The 19569-nt window shown below is 50.2% G+C and overlaps 1 protein-coding gene across 1 annotated transcript in view; it reads right to left on the bottom strand.

The window, feature by feature from the left end:
• Nucleotides 1–19569, bottom strand: part of LOC146830151 (killer cell lectin-like receptor subfamily G member 1) — a 151024-nt gene that overhangs the window by 120050 nt on the left and 11405 nt on the right. The window contains exon 2 of the mRNA XM_085604400.1: nucleotides 17826–17912. Within this exon, the coding sequence (XP_085460526.1) occupies nucleotides 17826–17912 (87 nt within the window). The remainder of the gene's footprint in view (nucleotides 1–17825; nucleotides 17913–19569) is intronic.

Raw genomic sequence — 19569 nt, 5'->3', positions numbered from 1 at the left:
CCATGAAGAGAACGAAGGCCAGAAGGCTTAGCTTCAGTGGAGAAATAATTCTATCCCTGTGGATCGAAGATGAAACCACCGATTAATTGTGGAATCACAGGGGAGCGACTACCCCTTCATAGGGATACTCGAGACATGCTCACCTTCAATTATAGCGAAAGTGGGGGAGCGGCAGGAATGTAAATCGCTCTCCTCGCTATAAAAAACGCGAAATCCCCGATTACTATGAATGAACACCCACTGAAGGAACCCGTGCCAGCATCACAGCCGGGGTAAGCATACTCACTGGTACGAACAGAACGGTCTGTATCAATTCAATGGTGGGGACGAGAGCCCATTACTCTGGTTTTATCCAACCAGGCTCTGCGAAAAAGGGAAAGAAAGTGATTTTAAATAAGCCCGGGGCTTCCCAGGCCAGTGCGGTTAAGGAAAAGATTAAGGGCCATATGTACTAAAGCATTTTCCCATAGACACAGAATGGGTAAAACGGTTTGATACATCCGGCCCTAAGTGCACGGCAATGAAGCCGAGGCGCTTACCTTTTCGGACACAGGGTAGCCACGCGAACATTCTAGGCCGCAGCTCGACTGGCGGTCCAAGAGTAAGGACAATAAAGCCAGCGTGGTGTGCACGTCAATTAGGGCACGTGGCTACAGCGTTTAACAGCCACAGCTGGGAGGGGTGGGGTTGTAAATCTAAGGTTTGTTAAAGGCGACTTACTATATTACAAGCATTGGTATTTGCATTAGATTTTGCCTTTGTGATTAATAATAAACTGTTTATGCAGGTGAAACATGATAAAGACACAGATATCCGAGGTGACTACCGGTACTTGGTTCTGTACCCAAGCAACATAAAACCTGGAGAGACAATATATGCAAGAGCAATTTTTATGTTCAATTAAAAAAATAAGCAGTAGATGGCAGTGTTGTCCAGTTCTTCCAAAATGGCGAGAAAGTGACGTGACATCTTCACACGGGTTTGTTCAGGCATATTAATATAACTGCCCAAATCAAGGCCACAAAATCGAGTTCAAGAACTTAAGGCCACAAAAAACGTAGCGTGAGATCAAATTAATACTCCTCAGTGGTGTCACGATGAAAGATCAGGAATGTAACACAGCTGTTTCAATGTGTGCAGCCAGGGAACGTAAACATAAAAGCAAAGTTCCATGTAACAGCGGATGGACACAGTCCCCGGGACCTGACAAGAGCCTCCTTCTAAGACACAAAAGATTGCACAAGCGGAGTGCAAGCATTGTGCAGGCGAAACCTAACAAGCATTGAAAATGCAAAGCTCTCGCCTTTGATTAAGTTAAAGCCATTAGCTTTGCTATACAATACCATTAGCAAAGCAAATGGCTTTAACTTAATCAAACCTGTTGCATTTTCAATGCTTGTTGCTGGTGCGGCTGGTGAAAGCTTAACGCTGATGAAGTCCGATAGAGAGGGGAGGCATTCAAATCACAGCGCAGCCAGTTCTGCTTGCTGCGCATGTTGTGTGTGAGGGAAGCTCTTGTCACTGTAGTGTCGCGGTCTAGTTGACGCGCACTACGTCAGGACGGCATTGCGAGTAGCGGCCATATTGGACGCTACTGCGCATGCGCGAGTAGCGCGGTGCGAGAGAAGGCGATCGGAGCGTGTTGCCCGGCGCTCTCTCGGAGAATTGTTTATCCAATTTGAATAAAGGCATCTTTACCACATATACAGCCTCCAGCAGTCATTGGGGAAGAGCAGTAAGCGTATACAGCACCTAGCATCATTACAGTGGCGACGAGGCTGGGACGGCGAGGACCCTGTGTGACCCAGGAGGAAGGTGCCCCCCGACTTGCTGCAAAAAAAAAAAACCCACAAGGAGGGACGTCACCCCACACGGTAAGAGGACCGAGGGGGTCAAGGACAGACGCCTACGCACCGAGAGAGCGTGGCAGTGGCAGATAGACGCCAGAGAGTGGCACGTGGGCAGTGAAGGTGCCGGCCACGAGGCGGAGGAACAGCGCAGGCGGACCGCAGGACGGCAGCGGAGACCCTGGCGGAATCGGGTGACGACGGCGCAGGCAGCTCTAACGAAGTCCCAGGAACCCGAAGAAGGGGAGTGAGGACAGACGCGCCAGGTAGCCCGAGGAAACAGGTGGAAGCCAAAATGAGCGCACAGGCATCAGCTTTAACAACGCCGATCCCGTTCCTTCCACGTCCTGGAGAACCCCAAATGAAGTGGGAAGACTGGAGGGAGTACTTCAAAAACTACCTAGAAGCGCTGGAAGATGAGAACGAGGAGGCGTTCTCCAGTGCCAGGAGGAAGAGGAGGATACTCTTACACAATCTAGGATCAGAAGGAATACGGGTGTTTCAGAACCTCACACCGGTCACCAGACAGGCAGGGGACACGGACGTGTTCAAACACGCCCTTGACGACTTGGACAACCACTACCGGCCTGCAGTGTGCACCTCTATCGACCGCTACAATTTCCAGCAGAGGAAGCAAGAAGCGGGGGAAACGATAGACGACTACGTGGCGGCGCTGCGGAAACTTGCGATAACGTGCAAGTATGGAGGGTTACAGGAAGAATTCATCAAGGACCAAATTGTAATGCACACGACAAGCAAGACGGTGCAAGATAAACTGTGGGCGAGTGGAGATGCGACGCTGAAAGACGTGATCGCCATAGTGAAAAGGGCAGAACTGACCAAGCGCTGTGCAGAGGCCGCAGGGAGAGACCAAGCCCCCAGACTCACTGTTAATAAGGTGGACGACGCGGACCAGCACGGACGAGGAAAAACGGCGCCGGGGGAGTACAGAGGAACGCCCAAAGGGAAAGCCAAACCAGGACAATCATGGAAGCAAGACAAGGGAGAGACGGTGAGGTGCTACAGATGTGGAAGCTCGAGCCACGCGGCGCACGACAAACGGTGCCCCGCCTTCAGAGCCAAGTGTGCGTTCTGCGGCCTGGTCGGTCATTACGAGAAAGTATGCCGAAGGAAAGGGAGACAACACGCGGTGAAATTTGTGGCGCAAGACGCAGGAGAAGAAGTAGAGGGTCTGGAGGAAGATGATGAAGTCCTGTGCGTGGAGGACCAGGTGCTGGGCATCAATGGGAGGAGATCGCGCAAGCCCCAGTGTGACATGGAGGAGTAGGCATCACCATAGTGGCGGATTCAGGGTCTCCCTACACGATTGTCCAAAGATCGGTGTGGAACGAGAAGTTCAGACCCACATGGGGCACACAGCTAGAACCCCACGACATACGACCGGTCACGTACACAGGGGAACCCATCCCGATGGTAGGGTTCAAGAAGCTACGGTTCCAGTTCAAAGAGCGAAGCGCCCACTGCAAACTGTACGTTGCGGAGAAGGGACCGTCAGTCCTGGGTTGGATGGACCAAGGAGAGTTGGGCGTACAGCTGAATCCAGGAGGGGACACCCAGGTGATGGTAACCCTGGACGGAGATGAGTCGACGGCGGAGAAATGGCGGAGTGGACACCCGAAAGTTTTTGGCGGGAAAATCGGGAAACTCGAGAAGTTCTCCCACAAGATCGTCCTTAAAGAAAACGCCCGCCCGGTAGCGCACAGAGTAAGGAACATACCGATCGCAGTGAGAGTGGCGGTACAACAGGAACTCCACCGGCTGGAAGACGGGGGAATCATCGAACCCATCGACAGCGCGGAGTGGTTGGCGCCTCTGGTGGTGGCCATGAAACCGTCAGGCAAGGTGCGTCTATGTGTGGACCTCAGAGAGTTAAACAAGTGCATCGGGGTAGAAAAATTCCCCTTACCACGCATAGAGGAAATGTTGGCCCGCACGAAAGGCGTGAAATGGTTCTCCACCATCGACCTGCAATCGGCATACCACCAGGTAGTGCTGCATCCTACGAGCAAGAAGCTGACATCATTCATCACGCCGTTTGGCTGCTACCAGTTCTGCCGCATGCCCTTCGGTCTAGCCTCGGCAGCAGCGGTGTTCCAGAAGCGGATGGCCCGCCTATTCAAGGACATCGAGGGTTCGGCAGCACTGTCATCCTGGCAAAATCTCTACAATAGACAGCACAGCGACGGGAAACATTTTTATGGATGTGACCACCCTTGGGTAAGGTTATGGAAGCTTTAGATAACACAATGTAAGGTTAGGGACAGGCGCGAAGTGTGCGATTTGCAATGTATACATGTAATCACATAAGATGATTGGCATGCTTCAACTTTGACCGTACAGTACCCTTACAGGTGTATGTTGTGCAAATCTTCAAAAAAGGTCACTGACAATGCACAGAAAGAGAGGAGTCAAGCGCGCGGCCTCCTTACCCCAGCCTCCAGTGTCTGAATCTTCTGTAAATGATCAATCGTTTCATCTCGTTTTTGAAGCTCGTTATTTAGGTCTTTTAAAGTTGTGCATTTCCACTATTTCGACTCCTCCAACTCCTCCCGCAAGTCATAAAAAAAACTTTACGCCGAGAAACGAAGACTTAAGACAGACAACAGTGGGACAGGAAAACAGGCAATGAGGAAGCGGTAACACAGGGGATCAGAAGACAGGAAATACGGAAGACAGGGGTCATGTTAGACCAGAAGACTGGCAGCGGGTAGGTCCGGAAGACCGACTACACGTGGAACAATAAGACAGACAACTTATCGGACCAGAAGACAGGCAAAGGAGTTCTAAGCGCTTCCTCAGAAACCTACGTTTCGGTGTATCCGACTGTACTCGGCTGGTGTGGACACTATGTGTGCAACGATTCCTGCAGTTAATAGTTAATAAACTTCTAACTTTGTAATTATAAATCTTTGTATATTCCCCCGATTTTTCACGCCAGTTATCTTTTCATTATTACTTTGCAGCACCCTGGTGCGAGTAAAAAAATGCGTTGTGCATAAAAGGCGCATACCCTCTTTATTAAACAAAGCGCAGCATAGCGCAAAAATGCAGTGTTCTAAGTGCAGCAGCACACTGAATTAAAAATGCGGTAAGCATTAAAGCCGCCTGCCGCCTGTATCAAAGTGAAAGCCCGGCATGGTACAGGGACGAACATGAACAAAACAAGCATTTGCAATGCAATAGGTCTCGCATTTATAAGAGTTTGAGCTATTGGCATTGTAAAATTACAATGCCTTTTAGTTATGTTTTGGTTTTAAAACAAATAAAAGGCATTGTCATTTACAATGTCAGTAGCATAAACTCGCATAAAAGCAGTGTGTGGAGTGCAGCAGTGTGCGGCGTGCAGCAGTGTGCGGCGTGCAGCAGTGTGAGGCGTGCAGCAGTGTGAGGCGTGCAGCAGTGTGAGGCGTGCAGCAGTGTGCGGCGTGCAGCAGTGTGCGGCGTGCAGCAGTGTGCGGCGTGCAGCAGTGTGCGGCGTGCAGCAGTGTGCGGCGTGCAGCAGTGTGAGGCATGCAGCAGTGAGGCATGCAGCAGTGTGTGGTGTGCAGCGGCGTGCAGCAGTGTGCTGCATGCAGCAGTGTCGTGCAGCATGCAGCAGTGAGTAATGCAGCAGTGTGCAGCAGTGTGCGGCGTGCAGCAGTGTGCGACATGCAGCAGTGTGAGGCGTGCAGCAGTGTGAGGCGTGCAGCAGTGTGAGGCGTGCAGCAGTGTGAGGCGTGCAGCAGTGTGAGGCGTGCAGCAGTGTGCGGCGTGCAGCAGTGTGAGGCATGCAGCAGTGTGTGGCGTGCAGCGGCGTGCAGCAGTGTGCTGCGTGCAGCAGTGTCGTGCAGCATGCAGCAGTGAGTAATGCAGCAGTGTGCAGCAGTGTGTGGCGTGCAGCAGTGTGTGGCGTGCAGCAGTGTGCGCGTGCAGCAGTGTGAGACATGCAGCAGTGTGAGGCGTGCAGCAGTGTGAGGCATGCAGCAGTGTGAGGCATGCAGCAGTGTGAGGCGTGCAGCAGTGTGAGGCGTGCAGCAGTGTGAGGCGTGCAGCAGTGTGTGGCAAGCAACTTACACCGTTTTCCTTCTTGTATAGCAGGGACTGGAGAAAAGCAGATTTGACTCCAAATGTTATTTCATTAAATCTTTTTGCTTAAGACAAAAAGGAGTTTATGCAATCTGAGATAATGCAAACTGTTTTTCCCTCAAACATCGTCTCATCTTTTACAGTTCAAAATGGGAGCAAAATGCATTTATCTTCTTCTTTATTTAAAATCAAAAAAATGAGAACATTCTATTTATTTCATTTGCTTTTTGTCCTGGTGGAAATATGCATATAATAACAAGCAAAATATATGGCGTAAAACCTAGGTCGAATTACAGTGATGTTGGTTTAATCATTCTGGTTCAATTTTTCACCGATATTTACAGATTATACAGTTAGCGTGTGTCCGGGTGCAAGTGTAAATGGCTACATTTCACCCCTGCAGTCTATGTTATCTGGAAATGACTGGGTCAAAATTGTGTCTGCACCAGTGATGGCTAGCCTCCTGTTTGCACATTTCCATCTTACAAGTAACAAAAATAGAGCAAAACACTTTACTCCATTTTTGGCCCAATGCAAACATCTTTCCAAAAACATGATTGCAGGAAAACCTCTTTGTTTAATTCCGAGTGAAGCAAGGAACAAATATCGTGTAAAATCAATGTGCAATTCTTTTGCACTGGTGCAAAGTTTACGTAATGTGCCACATGACAATCAAGCACACGAACAAAGAAATAGGAGATTTGTGTCCTGCAAGCTGTCTGGGGACACTCCCGCGGGCTGGTTGTTTATGTGCCGGGCGTAAAGACACGGACAAGGAGAGGCAGTGAAAAGCTGGGGCAGTGTAGGAATGCAGCGCCCCTTTTTTTTATAATGCAAGGTGTGCCGGCTTTTATTGCTGTGACCTGGTCACGCAACGGAGCTCTGCTTACTTGTAAACACAAGTCCAGGCAGACAGAGCTCCAGATTCTGAGACGCTAACAAACATTACCATATCAAAGCCTCGAGAAAGCTCATCTGGTTGGCAAATGCTTAGGCGGCCCTGGAGATGTGCACTCAGATTCTTTGCACCAAACTTAAAAGGAACTTTGTAGTACTCAGAAAAGACCCACGATGCCCTCTTCAGCATCTACTTGGAAATTCCTTGCTCGAATCCTCACAGCAGCATCAACTGGGCGCAGAGGACATGAGAGAGAACACAAAGTGAGCATTGAGCAAAATAGCAGTAACAAAGAAATGAGTCCAAGTGTGTTTAGAAGCAGAGGAAATAAAGACACGTTTTACTGATATTAGGAAGGTGCTAATGGCAGATGGGAGATATAAACGGAATGAGAAGAGAAAAGGTGAATTAGAAGAAGAAAGAAAACTCAGGGGCTTTAAAGAAGCAGAGAGAAGAGAGGTGTTAGCTGGGGTGGGGGATGCACATACCTAGGGAAAAATGGATTTAGAATGAGAAAAAAGGAAACACGCACCTAAATATTGTCTGGTAGGCAAGACGTAGAAAATCACAGCTGACCAGAGTAATCCTTTTATCTCGTTATGGAGCGTGGCGCGCGCGCGCTTGGGGGCGGGGGAGCTGTTACAGGAGCGCATTCCAGGCGGGGGAGCGGAGAGCAGGGCTGCGCACTGAAGTTGACGAGGAGGGAGTGGGAGGGGGGAGTGGGGGCGGGCACAGTGCAAATGGTGTGCACTTTGATGTCCTCAGTGGCCGCGCGGCTCACTGAGGACATCAAAGGGGCCGCGAAATGATCAGGCAGTGCTTTTCAGGCTGCCAAATGGTGCGCGCCGCCGGCGCACATGCACTGTATTTGGAGGCCTGAAAAGCACTGTATGCACTTCCAAAACTCGCTTACTATAAGTCTCGCCAGAGCAGCGCTAAAGCGCTGTCTCAGGCGAGACCTAAAAAATGATAGGGGCGGGCCAAAAGAAGACTGCTGCAGGGGCTGTGTGCGCGCGCACCACAGAGGAGCGGGGCCGAGGGAGTCTGTTGTCTGTGTCGCTGATGTGCTTAACAGACACCAATGGGAATGGGCAGAGCAAAGGCGGTACATGCGCCCGCCTTTGCCCAATTGCGTGCTGTTTTTTTTTTTTTTTTAATTAGCACGCTAAAGCCAATTGCAGCTGGTGAAAGCAAAACCACACGAGCGTGTGGTCAGCTTTCAGAACTTCACACTAAAAAGAATTAATCAAAGACTTCATAGTTGTTAGCAGGATGCAAGCATAATACTTATGTTACTAGTAACACTGCAGTGTGTTTTTACCCACCCGTAGGCGCACCTTTTAACAAAACACTTAAAAAGACGGTTTCACTTTTAGACCTGCAGATGGAATGAACTTTGCATTGTCATGTTTTAAGACTACGCAGGTGTCTAGCATGTTTAGTGTGGTAGTCCAAGTCCAATTATGAAATATGTTTTTTTTTCTTCAGTTTGCCAATTAACACTGGCCAAGGCATCTAATCTTTCTGGTGTCTCCATAAACAACTGTCCCAAACTACTCCAGAAGTTAGTGTGCACATATTAGATTTCCGCACTCACCCTCATAGGTTGTACACTACTCGTGAACAGAGTTTACGGCGCACTCCTTCCGGAGCAGGGACCCATCCACCCCGATTTGTGTAAAAGTCTGAAAGTGCACACACTTAAATCATCTACACTACAAGCACCCATTACCTCCTCGTAAGTCTTCCTCGCCACATGACTAACAAAGTGAGCTTCAGCTCCACAACAGAACCCTCCAAAGCAAAGCAAAAAGAGTCAGCATCCCATGCCTCCCATCCCCTCCCAATATGGCCGACCCATTACACCCTTGACCCCTATAAGAGGCGGGCCGGCCCAACCCATCAGCCTGTTTTTTTTGTTCTGCACTCTCTCCAGAGCGCATCAGGTGAGTGGTGCCTGCTGTAGCAGGTGCGTGGGTCCATGGTTGGAGGTCCTGCTCTAGCGGACCCTAGGGGCTTGGACTTTGTTTGTTTCCCCTGCCTGTTGCCCCCGGTGTGTGTGGCGATTGCTGTACTTGTGCCGGTGAGGCTCTGCTTTAGCGAGCCGTGGGTTTTCAGGGAGGGGGAGAGGGGGGGGATTGCGTGGGGGCCGGTCTTTCCGGTTCCCTTGTATCTACTGTGGCATTCCCCGTGCCGCCCGCCTTTCATTGTGAACAGCGGGCGGCGGCTGTGCGGATCTGTCTTTTGGCTTCCGCCGGTTGAATTGTAGGGGTGCTTTGCACTGCTACGCTCCTTTCCTGCCCTGAGCCGCGTATTCGCCTTCCCGCCTACCCCTCGTGGCGTTGGGGGAGGCGGCGGCTCTGCGGGGCTCGGTCCGCTGTGGGCCGCTGTTCGGCTCCGGCGCAGCGTTTTCTGCACCGGGGAGGCTTGGTGGGCACTTGCCTGCGTCCGGACGCTCTTCCAAAGCGCTCCGGGGAGGGCGGCGTTGCTTGATGCGCGCTGTTGGTCCTCGCGGCTGTGGCTCGTTGTCCCGGGGGCAGGGCTTCGTTGTTGTGTCCCGCGGGGTGTTTCTCCCGCCTTCCTTGCTTTTTTTAGGCGCCGGAGGTTTTCTTTTATCCCCCTTACGGCACTGTCTCACGGCCAGGCTCTGGCGGGCTTTTTCATTGTGCATTCATCAGTTGGCGCGCATTCTTTTGAGCCCCGGGAGGGCTTTGTATTATGAGTATACTTGCTGTTATTCACTCGTGCACATGCTGAGTCCCCGAGCTCAGGCAGCCCTGCTGGGCGATTTTTTGCAATGTTCACCCGATTGAACCCCTGCCGTAGTGCTCCCGTTCCGTTGGGTCGCAGTCGGGTGAGGGGGCTGCGGGCGCGCTGCTCTCCGCCCCAGTCCCGTGAGTGGCGTTCTGTCACCTTCCGCTAAGCCGGCTCCCTTGGCTGCTGCGCAACGGGACGTGAATCAATTTTGGACGACAGTCTCTCCTGTGTTTCGTTTGTTGCACTGCAGTGCCGTGTGTTCTACACCAAGGGTGTTGCACCAGCTTGCTGTGCTCGCTGACTGATATTAAGGCGGTGTTTTTGTTTTTCCTGTCACGCTACCCTCAACTTGTAACATGTGCACTTCGTGTCTCCACTTCGCCTGGACGCTTGCGGCACTGGTACGCACTATTGATTTTGCCAATGAGTGCTCGCGACTGATCCCTGTGGTTCCCGCCACCCCCACTCCTTGGGGCGTTTCTGCCTGGCTTCTGCGGGCTCTGGCTGGAGGGGCGGGTTGGGCGGGGGTGGGCTTACCTTCCTGGCCCACTGCTGCCGTTGCCTCCGTGGTTCCCGGTCCCAGGGGTTAACCCATCTTCTCCTGTTCCTACGGCCTTCGACTGTACTGTTTCCCGGTCCGGCTCGTTGTCCCGGGGGCGGGGTTTGGTTTGTCCCACGCTGGCTCTCCATTTGTTTAACTGCCTCTTCTCTGTCCACGTTTCCGTCACCTTCCTGGGTCTTTTTGTTCCCTTGTTCCTGCCTGGGTTCCTTTGTGTGACTGGGTTTTTTTCCCAGTCTGTTTCTCTTCAGCGCCCCTTTTCCTTGCGATCAGGAGCTATAGCTCAATGGTGAGTGTTGCCCTGTGGTTGTGATGGATCTCACTGGACGAAGGTTCGAGTCTCGCATTCACTGTCGAAGTGTCATAAGTTGGCAAACTGTCACCCTCTTCTTTTAGTGCGGCTCTTGCCGGTTTGCTTACCGCTGCCCCGTTCCTCTGGTGGTTTCGGCTCTCTCGCGGGTTTTCTTGAGGGGGGTTTGATGCCTTCTTTCGGGATCTCCGTTGGCCGGTCCTGGTGTGTTGGTCCGGCTTGCTATCTGGGCCCTGTTTTCTGTGGCTTCTGGCTCTGTGCGGTCTGGTCCGCAGTTTCTCTGTCCCCCTTTGGCCTTTGCTGCGGCTGGTTCCTGCCGTCGCTTCGTGTCTCTGGGGTCCGGGTTTTTGTTTTTCCCCGGTGTCGTTTGGTCCCGGGCTGGTTTTTCCTGCTCGTGGTTACCTCTCCCCTGGGTGGTCCTTCCGCTCGTTCTGGCCTGTTGGGTTTTGCCCTCTGGTCTGTTGGCATCTTGTGAGTTTCCATGAAGCCGTTTGGCTTTGGTATGTGCTCACTTTGTTAGTCATGTGGCGAGGAAGACTAACGAGGAGGTAATGCCCCGATTACTTACCGGTAATCTTCATTACTCCGAGTATAGTCTTCCTCGCCACATGAGTTCCCATCCCTCCCTCCCTGTCTGGCTATCGGCTTCATGTTTTGCTTGGTAGTTTCAGGCTGATGGGTTGAGCCGGCCCGCCTCTTATAGGGGTCAGGGGTGTAATGGGTCGGCCATATTGGGAGGGGATGGGAGGCATGGGATGCTGACTCTTTTTGCTTTGCTTTGGAGGGTTCTGTTGTGGAGCTGAAGCTCACTTTGTTAGTCATGTGGCGAGGAAGACTATACTCGGAGTAATGAAGATTACCGGTAAGTAATCGGGGCATTATTCCCTCGGTGTAAGGAGCTGGCTTGCATAATGTTTCGATTGCCAATAAGCTACTTCAAGAAGTGACGTAGGTAACAAAAAAAATGGAAGGGTGTAGAATGGGTAGATAACATGGATCTGATGTGCCCGCTTCAGGGGCCTAAGCATACTCATACGTGAATCAAGGGCCCAAGCATTCTATCCAGGACCCTTATTCATATTGTATCGAGACTCCCCGTTCAACGCCATCACACACTTAGAACACAAATACACCCCCTGCTTAGCTACACTAAAACCACCACATTTGTCGGGGCCTCAAAGATTTTCACAATTCTACTTAGATAAAGTGAAACATGCTACCTGAATATAGGAATTCTTAGAGCTGTTGGGTTTACCAGCAAGTGCATACTCAAAAGACTAAGCCAGTAGAACAGTTAAAATAGAACACACCTTGACCCTAAATAAACTCACAAGAGCAAATGAACCGAAAAGCAACCACCACTCTCCACAACACACGGCAACCCCTGAACTAACCTGAAGTACAAATGCTTCGCTCAGCGAAGAAACTACCTCTGAGTTCACTAGTCTATTCCTCGGGACACCAAGCAGCAACCACATATGTACACCTCGAGCGCACGCACAGCTAACTATCTATACGTCATTTACCTTGCAACGTTACTCATTCACACAAAAGCTCTCTGGTCTTGCTTGGCTGATTTCATAATCGTATTTAAGTTCCTTCTTCTAAATGCACACAGAATGACAGGCGTCACAACCCCAAGCGTTCCCCCTTTAGTTTGGACGTTAAAACCAGTCCCTCTAGCGTTCGGACACGGTGCAACTGCAGGCGATTAACAAGCATTTACAATGCAATAGGTCTCGCATTTACGCGAGTTTGAGCTATTGACATTGCAAATGACAATGCCTTTTATTTTTGTTTTTTGAACATAAATAAAAGGCAGTGTCATTTACATTGCCAATTGCTTAAACTCGTGTAAATTCGAGACCTATTGCATTGCAAAAGCTTGTTGTTACTGGGGGTCGGCAATATCGGCCCCCTGTAACAAAATCGGCCGAAACCGGCCCTCGCAAACTGCTCAGCTGCGCTCCCTGTCACCCCAGGGGGGCACGGCTGAGCAGTTTGCCAGGGCCGGTTTCTGTTCCCAGTCCGACCCTGTGCACGCTTACAAACGTATACTGTGATGCGGACACATGCCTTAAGAGGCAAAGACAATTCATGCAATACAAATAAACACGAGTAATTACCGCAAAGAGGCATTGGTATTCTCCACACGCATATTTATGATACACTAATTCACAGGCATGTTCCATTGAGAAGAACATATCACACGCAATACCCAGTTTAATCACACACACTTTTCAAAATAGGGTACACCCACACAAACTATCTAACACAGTCAGGCTCTACACACAGAACACAAAAGTAATATTTTCATATGTAATATGCAAAAATAGATGTTGCAAAACACACACGTTACAGCACACATGCTGCTCACCACATACCACTTCATCACATACACAGTTGTGATTTTAGGAGGTCGTCATCCCACATACACCCACACACGGCACACGCACACAAAATGCAAGCAAACTCACACATGATAGACACTCCATACACAACACACACCTGCCCTTGCACTGATGCGCCATAAGATGTACACGTGTATTGTGTAGTATAATTGCAGGTGATATGTAGTTCCTTTTGACACGTGCAGCTGAGCCAGATGTGTGCGTGGAACAAGCACCACAGACTTCTTCGTGTGTGGGACGGCATCTGCTGCCTGTCACCCGAACGGCGGCCCCGGAGAGTCGAGATGACGCCCGACCAGCACCTCCGCCCGCGTGCCCTGGAGGGGGACGGTCCAGGCTCACACCGGACGCTCCTGGCAGCTTCTCGCGCTGCTCCCTTCCCATACCGGCACTTGGAAGCTCTTGTGCTTCACTGCATTGCGTCAAAACGAGCAGTGAGTCCTGTACAGCAAACAGCATGACATGGCATCGGATGCAGGGAGAGGCTGTGCGCGCGGCTACTTGACAGTTCACGCGCAACAGAGCAAACACGGCGAGGTTTGTACATAGAGCCGGTCTTATAACAGAAAAAATAGCTCTGCTGTTGGCTTTACAATTTCTGCTCAAGGAGAAACTTTTTTTAGAGTTCGCTGCGAATTGGCTGTAAAATAAGCTAAAGAGATAGTGAGAGGAAAGTATGGGGCTGCAGAGTCGACCTTTGCTAAGATTGCGCCCTGGGCGTGGGCAGAGAGAAATGTGGCGCCCTTGCTATGGCAGTGAATCCAATGAGGCCGCAAGCGTTTCCTTTTGTGTTCACTGGTCAGTACCTGGATGAGCAGGGACTGGCCCCTGAATACAAACATCCCGACTCTCCCCCACCTTCCCCAGCTCTCCAAAATCACCGAGATGATGGTTTTGTTGATGAGTGTCGTGAAGGGAGCTAACAAGGGAGGGTATTAAAAACATCGCCTGCCCTAGGATAACGAAGGACTAAAACTACTGTACAATCAGAGATAAATGAACAGGCAGGGACAAGGACAGGGCTGGATCAAGATGAGAAGGGCGCTGATGTTGACAGAACCTTAATGCACCCAGCTCCATACGCCCATCAGAAAATTGGCAGCATGGGTCTGTGCCCAGCTTACCCATGCTAAAGGCCGGCCCTGTATGGATGTAACAAAAGAGAAACAATCGGCAAGGACTAAAAAAAATAAAGTAAAGGAGAAACAAGAGAAAATTTGAGAGAAAAGGTATATGACAGAAAAGGAAGAAGAGAAGAGAGACAAATAAAACAAGGTAACATGAAGAGGAGGAAGATGACTAAGAAATAAGAAAAATGTGAAAAAGGAAAGCAGAAAATGAAAGGAAAAAGCAAGAGAAATAAAAAAAAAAAAGGGAAAAGAAAGGAAGAAGGAAAAATCAAAGGTCACAGAGACGTAGCCTAGAATGAAATAAAAAGGATGAAAAAACGAAGCAAGAGCAAGGACGAACAGGAAGGAGAAACAAAATAGATAGAAACCAAATGAAAGAAAAATAATAATTAAGAGAGGGAAACAATCCGGAAAAAGACTAGAAATAAAAAAGAAAGAACGAAACAAAGTAAGGAATGTAGAGAAGAAAGATGGAGAGAGTAGTAAAGAAAGAGAAACATGAAAACCAAAAGAGCAAATAAAAGGGGTATAGAAGGATGAGCAACGAGGAAGGCAGAGATAAAAGGAAAACGATAGGTAGAAAGATAAGCATAGAACGAAAAAACAGAAAGAGAATGAATGTTAAGAGAAAATAAAGACTGGAAAATAATTAGTGAAAACAAATAAAGAGGAAATGCACGAAAGAAAAGACAGACTAGAGAGAAATACTAGGGAGATTAGAGAATTAAGCAAATTCATAGAATGAATCAATGACCAAAGATGAGAGTGCGTGAAGATAAAAAACAGTTTGACATTGGAAATTTCATATTTTGCGGTTGTGTGTGTGTCACACGATTCGGTTACATCTGAAGAGGATATTTACATGGGGGGTGGCTGGATGTTACCATTTAAAAGTAGTTTTAACCTAAATAAAATATACACTAACAGAAACTCCAGCATTTTTTTCCCTCTCCTTCTTTTAACATCGCAGAGCTTCAGGGCCCTGAACTAATGGTTCAATAAAGCGGTGCCTGGAGAAGGAGCTGTATCTGAGATTTACAGTCGCCTGGAAGAATGCAGAGTTAATGGTTCTACCTCTCTGGAAGGAAAATCAATGCACGGCAGGGCTCAGCACTAAATAAAACATTAGATATGTTTAAAGCAAGGGGGGGACTGCAGAAAGAGTACTCTCTCTACTGTGAATAGAGACTGTTCTCTCTGTGGCATGGGGCTTTCTAGGGGCGGGAGAGCACTCTACGGGACTTTGGTGGGATATGATACAGCGTGCAGCGAACCTTGCTTTAAACTTGTGAATTTAAAGTTACTCGAGTACTAGGCAGCCTCAATAATATGGCGAAGAAAATGAAAAAATATTACTGGGAAATATTCACTGCAATATAAAAATGGAAAGGTAGATTATTGTGGAAAACGTACTTTATTACACCCTCAAGAATAACATTCCACCCCATCATCAAGCACAATCTGAATGCATAGGCTTACATTTCTATTGCAAAGTTTCTTTTTTGATCTGGTATTAAGAAAGCTTAAGATGCCTGCCAAAGCTAATGCCATCAACTTTGAAAGGTACAGAGAGTGTCAAATAGAACAAGCGGCCGTGCGGCCGCGAAAGTGAAAGTGATCGCGATCAAACATCAAAGCGGAAAGTCAAGGCAAATGGTGTGCAGGCTGCCAAATGGTGCGCGCGCCCGGCGCACATGCACTGTATTTGGAGGCCTGAAAGCACTCGTTTGCACTTCCAGATCCCCCCATTTACAAAAGCTCTCGCCAGAGCAGCGCTAAAGCGCTGGCTCAGGCGAGACCTAAAAAGGGTTCGAACCACAGTGCAAGATGAATGTAAGAACGACAAGCCAGGCCCCGGAGGAGCACCAGATGAACAGCCACGAGGCAGCTGTCAGCCATCTTCCGAGTTCCTCGGTCTACCGGTGCGGGGCCACCCCATGGAACTGATGGGAATGACAGGCAGGCCGTGGGTGCAGGGGCTCACTCAAGCAAGGAGTACGAGGAGGGAGCCGTCATACATCCCCAAGGAGCTGATGGGGGAGGTTGGGGGTGGGAGCACACAAGGGCTGATGAGTGATGGAGAAGGAACATAGATCAGGGAGTGGTGGACTCTCACACATGCTGTAAGGAAATGTGGGAACCGCACACATGGCTGTGGAAGCTCCAGAGATGCACCTCAACCAAAAAGGGACTTTGGAGGTCCATGAATAGGTACTGTGGAGGTTTAATCAAAGGTGCTGTGGAGGGTTCAATCACAGGGGCCATGGGGCTCAATCGAAGGGGTTGTGGAGGCCCACTTAAAGATACGGTGGCTGCTTAATCAAAGGGGATGTGCAGGGGTCAAACACAGGGCCTGTCTTTGAGGTCCACTGAAAGGAGGATGTGCTTGGAGGGAGCTCGCCCACAGATAAGGTGAAAGGGTCATATCGAGGTTTTGCCGGGTGCTGACACATAGGCTGGGATCACAATGGGGAAACATCGCTTGGCAATCCGCACACGGGGTTGTGGCCTCACACCCAAGGGTGGGAAGTTGGTGTAGGGGGGGGTATACCCACCGTTGGGCCCCCATCGCTCCTTCAGCTTCTTGACCTGCTCCAGGCCCAGCCCGGTGCTCTCGTTGACGTGAGACAGCACCTCCTCCACGGTCTTGGTATGCGCGCTCTCCATGCTGGGGCCGTGCAAGGCTGCTGCCGCTCTCCTGGAAGGTCTTACTCTCTTATGTCCCTGGGGGCTCGGCTCTAGCCGGGCATAGACTGGAGATGCTGAAAGTTTTCAGACCCTCTGCCCCATCGGGCACACTGAGTGGTGGTGATGGGGACTGCAGAGCGCTCACTACCGGCAGCCACAGAGGTGTGGAGGGTGAGTGCACAGCATGGTACAGGGACGAACATTAACAAAAAAATGATAGGGGCGGGCCAAAAGACGACTGCTGCAGGGGCTGTGTGCGCACGCACCACAGAGGAGCGGGGCCAAGGGAGCCTGTCTGTGCCGCGCTGATGTGTGTAATAGACACCGATGGAAATGGGCGGAGCAAAGGCGGGACATACGCCCGCCTTTGCCTAAATGCGTGCATTATTTTTGTAAAAAAAACACGCTAAAGCCAATGGCAGCCGGCGTGTGGTCAGCTTTCTGAACCCAGTACAAGAGGTCTCGCACTGCAACGCTAGGCACAAGACCTTAAAAGGGCATAATGGGATTGATACACATTCCAAAGACCAATATTAAAGGTATCCTTTTGCACATGCAAGAGCAACAAGCATACTCTGAAGAGAACAGAAATGCCTATTATATGCACCAAGAAAATCTGGATACCTTTAGATGTTTGCCTCTAGCTCCACCCCCAAGCCACACCCTCTGGCCCGCCCCCAGCGTAACTTGGTGAGTACCTGCACTTATTTGTTTCCATTTAAAGCACTTCTGGACACTGAACTATTCAGACTCACCTTCTACTGAGGGCCGGAGCGGGAAGGGTCACTCTTGGAGGAGGTTGGCGACTGTTCTCTTCCCAGGTATGAATGGACTCTAACGTAGCCCGTGCCCGCCTTACTGCATAAATAAACCCGTCTCTCCCCATGCACAAAGGGACTCTAAAACATACCGCATAAATAAACACTCCGGGCGCTGCCAGTGCTCCTGTTGCGTACAAGACTTTATTTTGCACACAACTTTTCTTTGCATTTTGAGCATGTGCAGTTCTGACGTCACTCCAGTCTCGTGCAGAAGTAATATTTCTAGGCTCACCTTGCTCCACTTTACACTCAAGTTATAATACTACACATTATAGATAATGCTACAAAAAGGCAACTTTCACCCACGCCAGCACTTACTTAGTAAGTAGAACAACCACAGGCCAAGAAGGGCGGCAGCCAAGAGTCCTGAGAGGGTCTTCCAACTCACGAGCTTCCGCCACTGACCTGAAAACAAGGCGCAGCAGAGACGTCAAGAGACCACATTGGCCCTGCTTATTATTGCTAAAATTATAGCATTATTATAATTCTTAATTATTATTTTCATCCTAAAACCAGCAGGGAAGACCCTGCTCTCTTAAGCGTCGGCGCTACGTTGCAATAACTGATGCTTGGGCGCTGAAGGGGCCAGAGCAGGTTGTACAGATTGCTGGGGTTCCTTTAAGTTTCTTGGAATTAGTGGGGGAGGGAAAGATGGAGACGTGCATCGTGTACTGTGCACCTAGAGACAAAGATGCTGTGTACTGTGCGCCTAGAGACAAAGATGCTGTGTACTGTGCGCCTAGAGACAAAGATGCTGTGTACTGTGCGCCTAGAGACAAAAGACGGGGTCTACTGTGCGCCTAGACAAGGACAGGGTGTACCCTGCACCAAAAGCAAAGACGGTGCGTACCGTGCACCTAGAGGCAAAGACGGGGTGTACCGTGCGCCTAGAGGCAAAGACGGGGTGTACCCTGCGCCTAGAGACAATGATGGGGTGTAGCCTGCGCCTAGAGATAAAGAATGGGTGTACCCTGCGCCTAGAGACAAAGATAGGGTGTAGCCTGCGCCTAGAGATAAAGAATGGGTGTACCCTGTGCCTAGAGACAAAGAATGGGTGTACCCTGTGCCTAGAGACAAAGACGGGGTGTACCCTGCGCCTAGAGATAAAGACTGGGTGTACCCTATGACTAGAGACAAAGACGTGGTGTACCGTGCGCCTAGAGACAAAGACAGGGTGTACCGTATGCCTAGAGACAAAGACTGGGTGCACCCTGCGCCTAGAGATAAAGACTGGGTGTACCCTATGCCTAGAGACAAAGACGGGGTGTACCGTGCGCCTAGAGACAAAGACAGGGTGTACCGTGCGCCTAGAGACAAAGAGAGACATAGACTGGTTGTACCGTACGCCTAGAGATAAAGACTGGGTGTACCGTGTGCCTAGAGACAAAGATGGGGAGTACTGTGCGCCTGAAGACAAAGATGGGGTGTACTGTGCGCTTAGAGACAAAGACGGTGTGTTAAGGGCACCTAGAGACAAAGATGGTGTGTACTATAGGGAGAGGCCACTGCCAGTACTGTGAGCCCAGAGCCAAAGAGGCAGTGTGTCTTCCACTGTGAGCCCAGTGCCAAAGAAGTAGTGTATCCTGTACTGCGAGGCCACAACCAGTACTGTGAGTCCAGAGCGAAAGAGGTCAAAGACATCCTCGGCCCCTCAAATACACATCCCTCTGAGACCAAAGACACCCTCGGCCCTGACACCTACAGGAACACCACTCTGAGGCCTAAAACAGACCTAGGCACATCCCTCTGAGACCATAGGCACCCTCAGACCTACAGGCACATCCCTCTGAGGCCAAAGACACCCTCAGAACTACAGACACACCCCTCTGAGGCCAAAAACACCCTCAGACCTACAGGCACATGCCTCTGAGACCAAAGACACCCTCGGCCCTGACACCTACAGGAACACCACTCTGAGGCCTAAAACAGACCTAGGCACATCCCTCTGAGACCATAGGCACACTCAGACCTACATGCACACCCCTCTGAGGCCAAAGACCCCCTCAGACCTACAGGCACATCCCTCTGAGGCCAAAGACACCCTCAGAACTACAGACACGCC

Source organism: Triturus cristatus, chromosome 5_1, assembly GCF_964204655.1.
Source record: "Triturus cristatus chromosome 5_1, aTriCri1.1, whole genome shotgun sequence".
In the NCBI taxonomy this organism is placed as follows: domain Eukaryota; kingdom Metazoa; phylum Chordata; class Amphibia; order Caudata; family Salamandridae; genus Triturus; species Triturus cristatus.
Note: the sequence above shows the minus strand (reverse complement) of the source record. Positions and strands in the feature narration are given on the sequence as shown.